Source organism: Cervus elaphus, chromosome X (genome assembly GCF_910594005.1).
Source record: "Cervus elaphus chromosome X, mCerEla1.1, whole genome shotgun sequence".
Lineage (NCBI taxonomy): Eukaryota > Metazoa > Chordata > Mammalia > Artiodactyla > Cervidae > Cervus > Cervus elaphus.
In genome coordinates, this window is record NC_057848.1 from 99,042,349 (window position 1) to 99,058,059 (window position 15,711).

At 36.2% G+C, this 15,711-nt stretch overlaps 1 protein-coding gene across 1 annotated transcript in view; it reads left to right on the plus strand.

Moving 5' to 3' along the window:
* SATL1 (spermidine/spermine N1-acetyl transferase like 1) overlaps positions 1-13,134 on the plus strand; it is a 29,708-nt gene extending 16,574 nt beyond the window's left edge. The window contains exons 3-7 of the mRNA XM_043897412.1: positions 1,069-1,120; positions 10,518-10,598; positions 11,255-11,356; positions 11,953-11,993; positions 12,728-13,134. Coding sequence (XP_043753347.1) covers positions 1,069-1,120; positions 10,518-10,598; positions 11,255-11,356; positions 11,953-11,993; positions 12,728-12,898 — 447 coding nt within the window. The 3' untranslated portion in view covers positions 12,899-13,134. The remainder of the gene's footprint in view (positions 1-1,068; positions 1,121-10,517; positions 10,599-11,254; positions 11,357-11,952; positions 11,994-12,727) is intronic.
* The last annotated feature ends 2,577 nt before the right edge of the window (positions 13,135-15,711 follow it).

The following is a 15,711-nucleotide window of genomic DNA, read 5'->3' on the forward strand; positions in this document are numbered from 1 at the left end:
AACTTAAAACAGATTGGTGGTTCCTAGAGGTGGGAGGTGGGGGTGGGGGAGATGGCTGAAGGTAGTTAAAGGGTAAAGACTTCCAGGTATAAGATAAATAAGCTCTGGGGATGTCATGTACAGTATAGTGGCTACAGTTAACAAAGAAGCCCATAGTTAACAAAACTGTAGTGCATATTTGAAAGTTATTAAGAGACTAGATCTTAAAAGTTCTCATCACAAGAAATAAATTGTAACTATATGACATCATTAATGTTAACTAAACTTATTGTGGTAATCATATCACAATGTATACATACATCAAATCATTATGTTGTGCACCTTGGATTAATACAATGTTATATGTCAATTATATCTCAAAAAAACTGGAAAAAATAAAAAAAAATTAAGAAAGGAACAAAAGTGACTATTTTTATAATTCCAAAATGGGGATTGCCTTTCCAAACATGAGATCCAAACTGTGAAAAATTAATTTGAAGGTGTAGAAAAAATTATATTAAAAAGCCAAATAAATTCTAAAGTTAAATTGGAAAGAACACCTCACAAGCAAACACAACAGACTTCTCTGTAAAGTCTGTGAACTTTATAAGACTTTGTGACATCTACCTTGAATGCTCAGAAAACCTTTTGGCTTTACTTCCTGATTTCATTGTATTCAAGGCTAGTTACCTAGATAGCTACCTAGCTACCTAGATAGACCTTCACAGGAGTGATGTATTGACATAGTTAATTTCTCTATATATTTATTGTCTTGTTGCATATGCTATTTTGGATTTTAAGTTTCTAGATGACTGGAGTTAAGTCTGATTCATTTTAATACTACCCACAGCATCGTACGTTAATAAATGCTCAATAAAAACTTCATGCTTATCATCTTAAGAATTTGTTACTAGGAATCCCCTTGTAGTCTGCTGGTTAAGACTTGGCGCTTTTACTGCCATGACATGGGTTCAGTCTCTGTTTGGGGAACTAAAAGATACTGCAAGGTGTGCAGAATGGCCAAAATTTTTAAAAAATTAAAGAATTTGTTACTAAACCATAAACTGAAAGTTTTCTCTACTTTGACAGGAATTGGCTGCCTGTGAAAACATGCTAGATGCAGTGAAGTTAACATCAAAGGGTAAGATGATATTTTCAGAGTTAGAAAAAGAAACATGGCATAATGTATGCACAAAGCATTACTTGTACCTAGATATGTGGATGCTGCTGTCCTTGGTGCACAAAGAAACTGTCATTAATAGTATCTAGATGTACAGGGCAAAAGTTCGTATGAAGTGCTATTAATAGTTTTGTAAGTGCAGCAGTATATTTTCCCCATTTTTAAAGTATGAAACTGATAGTTAAATCATCTTTACAGCAGCAATGGACTTCAACTAATTTTCAATATATAAAATGAGAAGTGTAGTTGATCAAAGACAGTATAATTTAATGCCCAATATGTTAGAAGAAGCCTGATAGGATGAAATGGATAAAAACAAAATGACTTAAAACTATTTTCAAGGAATTTACTACATTTTGATAGCCAGCAATATTAATAGGCTAGTTCAGTTCAGTCGCTCAGTTGTGTTTGACTCTTTGAGACCCCATGGACTGCAGCATGCCAGGCTTCCCTATTCATCACCAACTCCTGGAACTTGCTCAAACTCACATTCATCGAGCCAGTGATCCCATCCAAACATCTTAGCCTCTGTCATCCCCTTCCCCTCCTGTCTTCAGTCTTTCCCAACATCAGGTTCTTCGCATCAGGTGGCCAAAGTATTGGAGTTTCAGCTTCAGCATCAGTACTTCCGATGAATATTCAGGGTTGATTTCCTTTAGGATTGACTGGTTTGATATCCTTGCAGTCCAAGGGACTCTCAAGAGTCTTCTCCAACACCACAGTTCAGAAGCATCAATTCTTCGGTGCTCAGCTTTCTTTGTAGTCCAACTCTCACATCCATACATGACCACTGGAAAAACCATAGCTCTGACTAGATGGACCTTTGTTGGCAAAGTAATGTCTCTGCTTTTTAATATGCTGTTTAGGTTGGTCATAACTTTTCTTCCAAGGAGCAAGCGTCTTTTAATTTCATGGTTGCAATCACCATCTGCAGTGATTTTGGGAACCCAAGAAAATAAAGCCTCTCACTATTTCCATTGTTTCCCCATCTATTTACCATGAAATGATGGGACCAGATGCCATGATCTTCATTTTTTTAATGTTGATTTTTAAGCCAACATTTTCACTCTCCTCTTTCACTTTCATCAAGAGGCTCTTAAGTTCCTCTTTGATTTCTGCCATTAGGGTGATGTCATCTGCATATCTGAGGTTATTGATATTTCTCCCGGCAATCTTGATTCCATCTTGTGCTTCATCCAGTTTGGCATTTCGCATGATGTACTTTGCATATAAGTTAAATAAACAGGGTGACAATATATAGCCTTGATGTCCTCCTTTCCCGTTTTAGAACTGGTCTGATGTTCCATGGCCAGTTCTAACTGTTGCTTCTTGACCTGCATACAGATTTCTCAGAAGGCAGGTAAGGTGGTCTGGTATTCCAGTCACTTGAAGAATTTTCCACAGTTTGTTGTGAACCACAGAGTCAAATGCTTTGTTGTAGTCAATAAAGCAGATGTTTTTCTGGAACTCTTTTGCTTCTTCGATGATCCAGTGGATGTTGGCAATTTGATCTCTGGTTCCTCTGCCTTCTCTAAATCCAGCTTGAACATCTGAAAGTTCATAGTTCACATACTGTTGAAGCCTGGCTTGGAGAATTTTGAGCATTACTTTGCTAGTGTGTGAGATTAGTGCAATTGTGCAGTAGTTTGAACATTTTTTGGCATTGATTTTCTTTGGGATTGGAATGTAAACTGACCTTTTCTAGTCTTGTGGCCACTGCTGAGTTTTCCAAATTTGTTGGCATATTGAGTGCAGCACTTTGACAGCATCATCTTTTAGGATTTGAATAGCTCAATTGGAATTCCATCACCTCCACTAGCTTTGTTCGTAATGATGCGTCCTAAGGCCCACTTGACTTCACATTCCAGGATGTCTGGCTCTAGGTGAGTGATCACACCGTCGTGATTATCTGGGTCATGAAGATCTTTTTTGTATAGGTCTTTTGTGTATTCTTGCCACCTCTCCTTAATATCTTCTGCTTCTGTTAGGTCCATACCATTTATGTCATTTATTGTGCCCATCTTTGCACAAAATGTTCCCTTGGTATCTCTAATTTTCTTAAAGAGATCTCTAGTCTTTCCCATTCTATTGTTTTCCTCTATTTCTTTGCATTGATCACTGAGGAAGACTTTCTTATCTCTCCTTGCTATTCTTTGGAACTCTGCATCCTAATGAGTATATCTTTCTTTTTCTCCTTTGCCTTTAGTTTCTCTTCTTTACACAGCTATTTGTAAGGCCTCCTCAGACAACCATTTTGCCTTTTTGCATTTCTTTTTCTTGGGGATGGTCTTGATCCCTGCCTCCTGTACAATGTCACGAACCTCTGTTCATAGTTCTTCAGACACCCTATCTATCAGATCTAATCCCTTGAATCTGTTTGTCACTTTCACTGTATAATCGTAAGGGATTTGGTTTAGGTCTTACCTGAATGGTCTAGTGGTTTTTCCTACTTTCTTCCATTTAAGTCTGAATTTGCAATAAAGAGTTCATGATTTGAGCCACAGTCAGCTCCTGTTTTTGCTAACCATATGGAGCTTCTCCATCTTTGGCTGCAAAGAACATAATCTGATTTCGGTTTTGACCATCTTGTGATGTCCATGTGTTGTGTTGTCTCCTATGTTGTTGGAAGATGATGTTTGCTATGACCAGTGTGTTCTCTTGGCAAAACTCTATTAGCCTTTGCTCCACTTCATTTCGTACTCCAAGGCTAAATTTGCCTGTTATTCCAGGTATCTCTTGACTTCCTACTTTTGCATTCCAGTCCCCTATGATGAAAAGGACATCTTTTTGGGGTGTTAATTCCAGAATGTCTTGTAGGTTTTCATAGAATCTACAAGATGATGAATTACAACATTTTAGGCAGGGAATGAGAGAAGAAATGAAATGATTAAAGTGTACAGTCCCTGACTTACTTATGGTATGACTTAAAGATTTTTGGACTTTATAATGGTTCAAAAGCAGTACACACTCAATAGAAACTCTATGTCATATTTTGAAGTTTGTCCTTTACCTGGGCTAGCTATATGCATAGGATGCTTTCTTATGATGCTTGGCAGAAGCAGTGAGCTGTGGCTCCTTGTCAGTGATGTAATCATGAGGGTTAATAACTGATACATTTACAACCATTCTGTACCCATACAACCATTCTGTTTTCACTCAGTAATCAGTAAATTACATGAGATATTCAACACTTTATTATAAAATAGGCTTTGTGTTAGATAATTTTGCCCCGCTCTAGGTTAATGTAAGGGCTTCTTCAGTGGCACTAGTGGTAAAGAACCTACCTGGCAATGCAGGAAATAATGAGATGTGGGTTCGATCCCTGGGTCAGGAAGATCCCCTGGAGGAGGGCATGGAAACCCACTCCAGTATTGCTGCCTGGAGAATACCATGGACAGAGGAGCCTAGCGGGCTGCAGTCCATAGGGTCACAAAGAGTCAGACCCAACTGAAACGACAGCATGCAGGCTAATCTAAGTGCTCTCAGAAGGTTTAAGGTAGTGAAATGAAAGTCATTCAGTCATGCCTGACTCTTTGCGACCCCACTGACTATACAATCCATCGGAGTCTCCAGGCCAGAATCCTGGAGTGGGTAGCTGTTCCCTTCTCCAAGGGATCTTCCCAACCCAGGGATTAAACCCAGGTCTCCTGCATTGCAGGCAGATTCTTTATCAGCTGAGCCACCAGGGAAGCCCAAGAATACTGGAGTGGGTAACCTATCCCTTTTCTAGTGGATCTTCCCAACCCAGGAATTGAAGTGGGGTCTGCTGCATTGCAGGTGGACTCTTTACCAGCTGAGCTACCAGGAAAACCCCAGGTTTAAGGTAGGTTTAGGTTTAGGCTAAACTATGATGCTCAATAGTTTGGGTATATTAAATACATTTTTGATTTATGATATTTTCCACTTATGATGAGTTTATCAGGATGTAACCCCATCTTCGGTCAAGTGAAGTCTTGACCTAAATAAAATTACACACATGGGATTCCAAATGAATCTGAGGATCAGTTTCATCACTCCTGTGAAAGAGGATGTTAGAATTTTTATTGGGATGGCAGTGAATCTTCAGATCACTTTGGATAATACTGACATCTTAACAATATTAAGTCTTATCTGTGAACACAGGATAACTTTTAATTTTTTTAGATCTTTAATTTCTTTCAGCAATGTTTTATAGTTTTTTGTATGTATTTCACCTCCTTGGGTACATTTATTCCTAGGTATTTAGTTATTTTTTAGGGGCGGTTGTAAATGGAATTGCTTTTTTAATTGATTTTTTGGTTTGTTCTTTGCTGGTGTATAACAATACAACTGATTTATGTTTGTTGATCTTGTAGCCTGCAACTTTGCTGAATTTGTGTTAGTAGCTTTCTTTTGGATTCTTTGGGATTGTCTATAAATAGGCTTATGTCATCAGAAAATAAGGGCTTCCCAGGTGGTAGTAGTGATAAAGAACTTGCCTGACAATGCAGGGAACATGAGATGATCCCTTGGAGAAAGGTGTGGCAAATCACTCCAGTATTCTTGCCTAGATACAGGTCATTTTACCTCTTCCTTTCTAATTTGGATGGCTTTTATTTCTTTTTATTGTATAATAGCTCTAGCTATAACTTCCAGTACAATGTTGAATAGCAAAGTTGAGAGTGTACATCCTGTCAGTTGCCTTTTCTGTAACAATTGAGATGGTTCTGTGTTCTTTTTCCCCCCTTTGTTCTGTTAACACAATTGATTTCCTTATATTGAACCATCCTTTCATCCCTAGGATGAATCACACTTGGTCATAGTGAATGATCCTATTAATATACTGTTGGGTTCAATTTGCTATTAATATTTTGTTGAGTACTTTTGCATCTGTATTAATAAGGGATATTGGTCTTTGATTTTCTTGTGATGTCTTTTTCTGTATTTGGTATCAGAATAATGCTGACTTAATAAAATGAGTTATAAAAAGTTCCCTCCTCTTCAATTTTTGGGAAAGAGTTTGAGAAGGATTGGTGTTAATTCTCTAAATGTTTGGTAGAATTCTCCAGTGAAACCATCTGGTGGTCCCTGACTTTGCTTTGTTGGGAGATTTTTTATTATTATTGATTCAAACTCTTGTTATAGCGCTGCTTAGATTTTATTTCTTCTTGAATTCATAAGTTTCAAGGAATCTGTTCTTTTTGGCTATCTAATTTGTTGGTGTACAATTCACAGTACTTATAATATTTTTTTATCTCTGTAAGGTCAGTGGATTTTAATTACTTGGCTTTTTTTTTCCTTCTTTGTCAATCTACCTATAAATTTGTTGACCTTTTCAAATAACCAATTTTTGGTTCCATTGATTTTCTCTATTGCATTTCTATCTTCTACTTAGCTTAATCTCCTTTCTAATCTTTATTGCCTTCTTTCTGCTAGTTCTGGTTCCTAAGGTGTTAGATTAATTATTGCTTGAGGCCTTTCTTTTCTTTTTTTCTTTAATGTTGGCATTTCCAACTATAAGTTCTCCTCTGAGCACTTCTTTCACTGCATCTCATAAGTTTTTTTTTTTTCATTTATTTTTATTAGTTGAAGGCTAATTACTTTACAATGTTGTAGTGGTTTTTGTCATACATTGACATGAATCAGCCATGGATTTACATGTATTCCCCATCCTGATCCCCCCTCCCACTTCCCTCTCTACCCGATCCCTCTGGGTCTTCCCAGTGCACCAGATCTGAGCACTTGTCTCGTGCATCCAACCTAGGCTGGTGATCTGTTTCACCCTAGATAATATACATGTTTCGATGCTGTTCTCTTGAAACATCCCACCCTCGCCTTCTCCCACAGAGTCCAAAAGTCTGTTCTGTACATCTGTGCCTCTCTTTCTGTTTTGCATATAGGGTTATCATTACCATCTTTCTAAATTTCATATATATGTGTTAGTATACTGTAATGATCATAAGTTTTATATGTTGTGTTTTCCTTCTCATTCATCTCTTTTTTCTAATTTCTCTTTTTACTTCTACTTTGAGCCACTAGTTTTTTGAGTGCATTGTTAATTTCCACATATTTGTGAATTTCCTAGTTTCCTTCTGTTGATTTCTAGTTTCAATCTATTGTGATTGGAAAAGATACTCTGTATGGTTTTGATCTTTCAAAATGTATTAACACTTGCTTTTTGGCCTAACATATGGTCTATCCTAGAGAAAGTTCAAGAAAAATGTGTATTATGTTTTTGGGTGGGGTGCGCTTTCTGTTAGGGGTCCAGTTTTGTTCATATAATCTATCAATATTAATGTATTTATCATTGTTCTGGTTGTTCAGTACATTATTGAAATTGATGTCATGAAGTTCCCTACTATTATTTTAGAGACCTATTATTTTAGAGCAGTCTCTATCTTCAATTCTCTCAATATTTGCTTCATATATTTGGGAGCTCTGATGTTTGGTGCATAAATGTTTATAAATGTTATATCTTCTTGCTGAATTGAACCTTCTATCACTATTTAATATCCTCTCCCCTGTAACAGTTTTCCACTTAAAGTCTATTTTGTGTTATATTAGTACAGCCACTCCAGCTTTCTTTAGATTACTATTTGCATGAAATGTCTTTTTCCATCATTTCACTATCAACCTTCTTGTGCTTATTAAAATTGTTTTTCTTTTAAAAAATATTTTAATTGGTGGATAATTAATTTACACTATTGTGATGGCTTATGCCATATATCAACATGAATCAGCCATAGGCATATATGTGATGCCTCCCTCTTGAGTCCCTCTCCCTCCTCCTTCTCCACACCATCCCTCCAGGTTATCACAGAGCACCAGCTTTGGGTTCCCTGCATAGAGCCTATTATACAGAGTGAAGTAAGCCAGAAAGACAAATATTGCATATAAATGCATATATATGGAATCTAGAAATTTATTTTTAATTGGAGGACAACTGCTTTACAATGTTGTGTTGATTCCTGCCATACAACAACAGCAATCAATACTATATATTCTTGTTTTTTTTTTAATCTAAAGTGAGTCTCTTATAAGGGTTTCCCTGGTGGCCCAGTTGGTAAAGAGTCTGCCTGCATTGTGGGAGAGCCGGGTTTGATCCCTGGGTTGGGAACATCCCCTGGAGAAGGAAATGGCAACCCACTCCAGTATTCTTGCCTGGAGAATTCCATGGACAGAGGAGCCTGGTGGGCTAAAGCCCATGGGGTCACAAAGAGTTGGACATGACCTTTTTAATAGTCAGTGTCAAAAAAAAAAAAATAGTCAGTGTCTCTTATAGATAGCATATAGTTGGATCATGCTTTTTTTTTTTAATCCATTCTGCTAATCTCTGTCTTTTGATTAGGGCATTTAATCCACTTATATTTAAAGTAATTACCAACAAGGAGGGACTTCTGACATTTTCCCATTTGTATTCTATGTAGTTTTCTGTCCTTCATTTCCACATTTCTACCTTCTTTTTATTTTTGCAGTAAAATGTTTTGATTCCCTTCTCATTTCCTTAGGTGTATATTCTATAGATATTTTCTTTGATGTTATCACGGGGACTACATTTATTAGGTTGGCCAAAAATATTTGTTCAGGTTTTATGGAAAAACTCAAATGAGCTTTTGGCCAACTCAATAACATCCAAAAGTTGTAACAGTAAAATTTGAATTTATATTAGCTTAATGTCAATAGCATACAAAAACTCTTCCCTTATATATCTCCATTCCCCCTTTTTACATCATTGATGTCACAGATTACATCTTTATACATTGTGTGTCCAAGAACAAACATTAATGACTAATTTTATGCACTGTCTTTTAAATCATGTAGAAAATAAAAAGTAGAACTATAAATAAATTTAAAGTGACACTAGTTTTTTTTATAATTGCCCATATATTTACCTTTAACTAGGCACCATTATCTTTATTTCTTCATATTGCTTTGAGTATTGCCTATTTTCCTTCCATTTCAACCTGAAGGACTCCATTTTGTGCAGGGCAGACCTAGTGATAATGAATTTCCTCAGCTTTTTTTTTTTTTTTTTTGAGTTTCGGGGAGAACTGGGGATATCTTAATTTCTCCCTCATTTTTGAAGGATTTTTTGGTGGATATAGAATTCTTGGTTAAGTTTCTGCACTCTTCCTCTTCTCCCCTGTCCTCTGTACTGGCTGCCAAGGTTTCTGATGAGAAATCAGATGATAATCCTATTGAGGAGCCATTGTATGTGACAAGTTATTTCTGTCTTGCTGCTTTGAAGATTTTCTCTTTAATTATGTGTCTTGGTATTGATCTTTTGGGGCTTATACTACTTGGAGTTTGTTGAACTTGGATTTGTAAAATGATGTACTGCATCCATTTTGGAAGTTTTCAGTCATTATTCAAATGTTCCTTTTTCCTTACTTTCTCTCTTCTTCTGAGAGTTCCATAATACATATGTTGGTCTGCTTGATGGTGTTCCACAGATATCTTAGGCTTTTTACTTTTCTTGTTCCTCAGACTTGATAATTTTAATTATCCTGTCTTTAAGTTCACTGATTCTTTTTTCAGCTTGCTTAGAAATTTGGATTTTGAACCCCTGCAGTACACTTTTATTACACTTTTCAGCTTCAGAATTTTTTGGTGGGGATTATTTTTTATAATTTCTATTTCTTTATTGGTATCTCTACTTTGTTTATACATATTTTTCCTGTGTGCATGTCTCCCCTTAGTTCTTTGAGCACATTTAAGACAGTTGTTTAAAAGTGTTTGTTGATGATCGAGTGGGTGGGGGCAGTTGGAAGCCACCACTAGGCTGATGGCTGAATTTCACCAAAATTAACTGAAATTTATCAGTCAAGCTGTCCTCTGGAAGCTACAAGTACAGGTATTAAAATAAACAAAGGAATTCTGGGATTGCCAACTACACTATCTTCCTTCTCTTTAAACTTTCTAATATATTTTTTTTTCTTTTTGTTTTTTTTTTTTAATTTTTTTATTAGTTGGAGGCTAATTACTTCACAACATTTCAGTGGGTTTTGTCATACATTGATAAGCCAGAAAGATAAAGAACATTACAGCATACTAACACATATATATGGAATTTAGAAAGATGGTAACAATAACCCTATATGCAAAACAGAAAAAGAGACACAGAAATACAGAACAGACTTTTGAACTCTGTGGGAGAAGGTGAGGGTGGGATGTTTCAAAAGAACAGCATGTATACTATCTATGGTGAAACAGATCACCAGCCCAGGTGGGATGCATGAGACAAGTGCTCGGGCCTGGTGCACTGGGAAGACCCAGAGGAATCGGGTGGAGAGGGAGGTGGGAGGGGGGATCGGGATGGGGAATAAGTGTAAATCTATGGCTGATTCATATCAATGTATGATAAACTTTCTAATATATTTTATGTGAATTGATATTTCAGATTTACTCAGGGATGGCTTTGGGGACAATCCCCTTTTCTACTGTCTGATTGCAGAAGTACACAATCATCAAAAACCATCAGGTAAAATAAACTTCCATTTTTCAATTCAATCAGGAGTATATTTTCTCTACCCTGAAAACAAAGTACAGTTTGATAGCATACAGTTACTCTTAAGCCAAGGAGACGAGTGTAAGTACATAAACTAAGTCTTGTTTTCTGACAGAGAAAATGTGTGGTATGCATTTATGTTGGACTTCGCAGGTGGCACTAGTGGTAAAGAACCATCCTGCCAATGCATGAGACATGAGAAATGGGTTCAATCCTGGGTCAGGAAGATCCCCTGGAGAAGGATATGACAACCCACTCCAGTATTCTTGCTTGGAGAATCCCATGGACAGAGGAGCCTGGTGGGCTACAGTCCATGGCGTCGCAAAGAGTTGGACAAAACTGAAGTGACTTAGCACACAACACACATGCATTTATGTTTGTATATGCACAGAAAAAAATTAGGAAGAATATACTCCACACTGTTAAAAGATGGGTTATCTCTTCAATGTTGTATTATAAGGACTTAAACCCTCTTTATTATACATTTCTGTATTATTTAAAATTTTGTCCAGCAAGCTTTTATTACTTTAATAGATAAAAATAAACACAAAGATATTCCATTTTGGAGGAAAGAACATTGTAAGATTCAATGTATTAACTTCTTTATACCCCCTCTTTCCTCTTCCTAGGTAAAGTGACTGTTGGATTTGCCATGTACTACTTTACATATGACCCCTGGATTGGCAAGTTACTTTACCTAGAGGACTTTTATGTCATACAAGCTTACCGAGGTCAGGTAACACATAGTATTACTTATATTTTAAAAATTAAAATTGTATATTTTAAGGAGTTTTAGTATAAATATGGTGTTTAAGTTAATTTATGTAACTAATTCCTATTTCATGAGACTGATCACTATCCTAGTTATCCTTGCATATGGTATGGTGAAGACTCAATCACAGATTAGAAAAGATTTACTAGTTCCCATCAAGGCTTGAATAAACCAAGTTATCAAAACTATACTTTTATCTTTTTTTGTTCTGTTTCTTTTTTTAAAAGCTACACTTTTACCTCTAAAACATGCTTTTACATTTTGTGTTGATTTGTCTAAAATGAATAAGGAATATATTCCGTGATAAGATGAGAGTGACAAGGGCTCATTTCCTCTTCACTGTTCTTTAAAATAAATCCAAAGTCTTTTCCATTACCTTTGGAACCATATTCCAATTTGGAAAAAGAGATATGAAAAACATTCATGAGCTGAATTTCAACACAAGCTATTATGAACATGTAACAATCAGATAACAGGGTTTAAACTAAAGCAAACAAATTGTTAAGTGGAATTTTTCAACTTATGTTTTTTCATTTTGTATTATCTATTTAAAAGGTCTAGGTATTGGAGCTGAAATGCTGAAGAGGCTAAGTCAGGTATATATTGCAGTTAGTATTGTTATTCCATATGTTATCCTTTTCTTCATCAAATGTTATTATTTAACATTGCATAAATTAGATGCTTTATCTTAACATTGGAACATAATCTCAAAATATACTTAATCTTTTATTCCAATTAAACTGGTTTTCAAATTAAGATATTGATACAGCTCTTGTTTGACTTATGTTTAAAAGTTGATATAATCCACAACCACATTATATACCTATTTGCTACAAAGCAGAAGCAAGTAAAAGGGAGATTAGAAGGCAATTTACCCATAAAATGTGTCTACAGTATGAACATGAGAACAGTATAAAAAGATTCTTTTGCATTTTGGAAATACATATAAGTAAACTTTTTCTGTAGAATAAAGAAAAAAACTGAATTAGATTTATAGAAAAACCAGTGAGTAGATTTTGCAAGTTTGTTTTGGACTTCTAAAGAAAGGGACTTTTTTTCTTTTTACAGATTTAGAGAACTCCAAGCGATAAATATTGCATTATTATTTGGAAGTATTTTACACACACACAGTGCCTTGCATATAGTAGATCTAAGGGACTTTTTTTCTTTTTACAGATTTAGAGAACTCCAAGCGATAAATATTGCATTATTATTTGGAAGTATTTTACACACACACAGTGCCTTGCATATAGTAGATCTTCCATAAAATAAATGTGACAATGAAGATTATACTTTCAAATAAAAGTAATACCTGTTTGTTTTTAAACAGATAGCCATCAGAAGCCAGTGTAACTGCATGCACTTTCTTGTCGTCATTTGGAACCAGGCTTCTATCGACTACTACACTCGTCGAGGGGCTTTAGACCTTTCTTCCGAGGAGGGCTGGCATCTGTTCAGGTTTAACAGAGAAGAACTCATGGACATGGCAGGGGAAAAGTGAAAGGTGACTTATCACTTGTCCCAATATAGGCTCAAACATCTGAATGTAACAACTTGTCCCAATATAGGCTCCAACATCTGAATGTCGCCTGAGTCCAACAGCAGTTTGACTGTCGTATAATACAGCAAGTGAACAACTCTGGTTTCAGCTGATCTTTGAAACAGATTTTGTAGATACAACTTGCCATTATCCATATTAACATACTAATGGTTAGTAGAAAAGCTGATAACCCAAAAGAGCAGATAATTCAAAAATAACTTATACTTGACTTTAGGATATTTATTTTTTTACTTACTGTATCCTATGAAATTTCAAATGCTTATATTTTCATATTGTAACACATCTGAAATTTGGATAAGTATTATGATCAACTGGCAGCACTTTTCCTTTAGAGGTCTTGGATTTGATGAAATATTGTACATTTGCTCACAAACAGATTTGAGGTAAAAAAAAAAAAGTATAAAATACTAAAGCTAAGTTATGAAAAGCTTACCTATAAATAACTAGTAAATGAACTGCTTTCCCACCTTGAGTAGATCAAGGACCACTGCCTTGACTTCATCTCAGAACTACATTCCATCTCTGTCTTTATCTTGGAACTAAATTCCATCTCTGAGAAACCAACTTTTGTTGTAACTATCTTAGGGAAGATATTACATAGCACACTGTATCTGTGTATGTTTCTATCCTTTCTAGTAGGATATAAGTCTTTTGATAGAATTATAATTATTTTTTTACCCTAATTACAACCAGCATGTGAGTTCCTACTACGTACCAGGTATTATGGGTATAAAAGCTATGAAGTGAAGGTGAAAGTTGCTCAGTTGTGTCCACCTCTTTGCGACCTTCTGGACTGTAGCCCATCAGGCTCCTCTGTTTGTGGAATTCTCCAGGCAAGAATACCGAAGTGGGCAAGTTGCCATGCCCTTCTCCAGGGGATCTTCCCAACCCAGGGATCGAACCCAGGTCTCCTGCATTGCAGGCCGATCCTTTACCATTTAAGCTACCTGGAAAGCCCATTAAAAAAGCTATACAAAGATGATTCAGTTATACCACAAGGAACCTTGTAAATGAAAAAAAAAATACTAATCTAGTTTTAGTTTTATAATAAATTATGTGGGCTATCACAGCCATAAGTACCAAATGTAAGAGAATGTACAGGAGAGTATCTAAATCCTACCTTGGGGAACTGAGAAAAGATGGGTTTGAAGAATAAGTAGGAAGTTGGAATGAAGTGTGACGAGACAAAAACAATTCTGAGACACTAGCATAGGCAGAGAAAGAGGTAATAAGAGAGCAAAGCATGTTTATGAAGCAAGTGGTATTATAGATAACATACTGGGCGGGCCAAAAAGTTTGTTCAAGTTTTTCTGTACAGTGTTATGGAAAAACCCAAATGAACTTTTTGGCCAACCCAATATAATATACTTAATAGTAGGGTGGCTGGGGAGAGGGAAGGAAGGGTTAAAGTTTAGCTGGGATCATATATGAAGGCCTTGTATGTCATACTAATGGGTCTTGATTTGATCCTGTAGACACTGTTGAGTCACTGAAGATCTCAGGAAGACAATTATGTCATAATAATCTGGTAGATGGGTAGCAGACACTATATATTAACTTAAACTCAACACCATTCCAAATTCCTTACCACTTGCCTTTCTCTTCATAGACAAAAATGTTATTTGCCAATCTTAAATATGACTTATAAGACAAATTTTGGTTAAGATATAGACAGAAGTCTTTCGAGAGGGACTCTAAGAAATCATTTAATTCTCTGATAAGAGGGAGTCAGAAGCATCTGGTACAGCTTTTTGTAACCCCTTTTCCTATTTTGAATGTGTGTGTGTTTCCCAGAGGTATAGGAGCCATTTTGTGATCATGAGGTGACAAATCAACATGCTAAAGAGTATAGTAGAAAGAGAAATATGTCTAGATCCTTGATGACACCAATGAGTCACTATACCAACTCTGTACGGACCAATTCCAGACTTTAAACAGACTCATTTATTTAAGCAGCTATAGTTAACTGGTTTACTGTTACTTATAAGCAGGATGCAATGTTAAGTGACAGAAAGCAAGACTGATGGCAAGCAGATTGACCAGAAGCATATATAATAATATAATCCAGGAAAGTGATGATGAAGACCTGAATGAGAGTAAGGATTAGAGAAAGTAGAATTGATTTGAGAAACAAAGAAGTGAGAGAGATATAGAGACAATTTAATTTTAGGTCTTTTGATATTGGGACTTCCCAGGTGGCTCAGTGGTAAAGAATTCACCTGCCAATGTAGAAGATGCAGGTAGACCTGGGTTCAATCCACTGGAGGAGGGAATGACAACCCACTCCAGTATTCATGCCTGAAGAATCCCATGGACAGAAGAGCCTGACCTCCTGAGAAACCTGTATGCAGGTCAAGAAGCAACAGTTAGAACCAGATGTGGAACAACAGACTGGTTCCAAATTGGGAAAAGAGTATGTCAAGGCTGTATATTGTCACCCTGCTTATTTAACTTATATGCAGAGTACATCATGTGAAATGCCAGGCTAGATGAAGCATAAGCTAGAATCAAGATTGCAGGGAGAAATATCAATAACCTCATATATGCAGATGACACCATCCTAATGGCAGAAAGCCAAGAGGAACTAAACAGCATCCTGATGAAGGTGAGAGTAAAAGAGCTGGCTTAAAACCCAACATTCAGAAAACCAAGATCATGGCATCTGGTCCCATGAGTTCATGGCAAATAGATGGGGAAACAATGGAAACAGTGACAGACTTTGTTTTCTTGGGCTCCAAAATCACTGCAGCCAT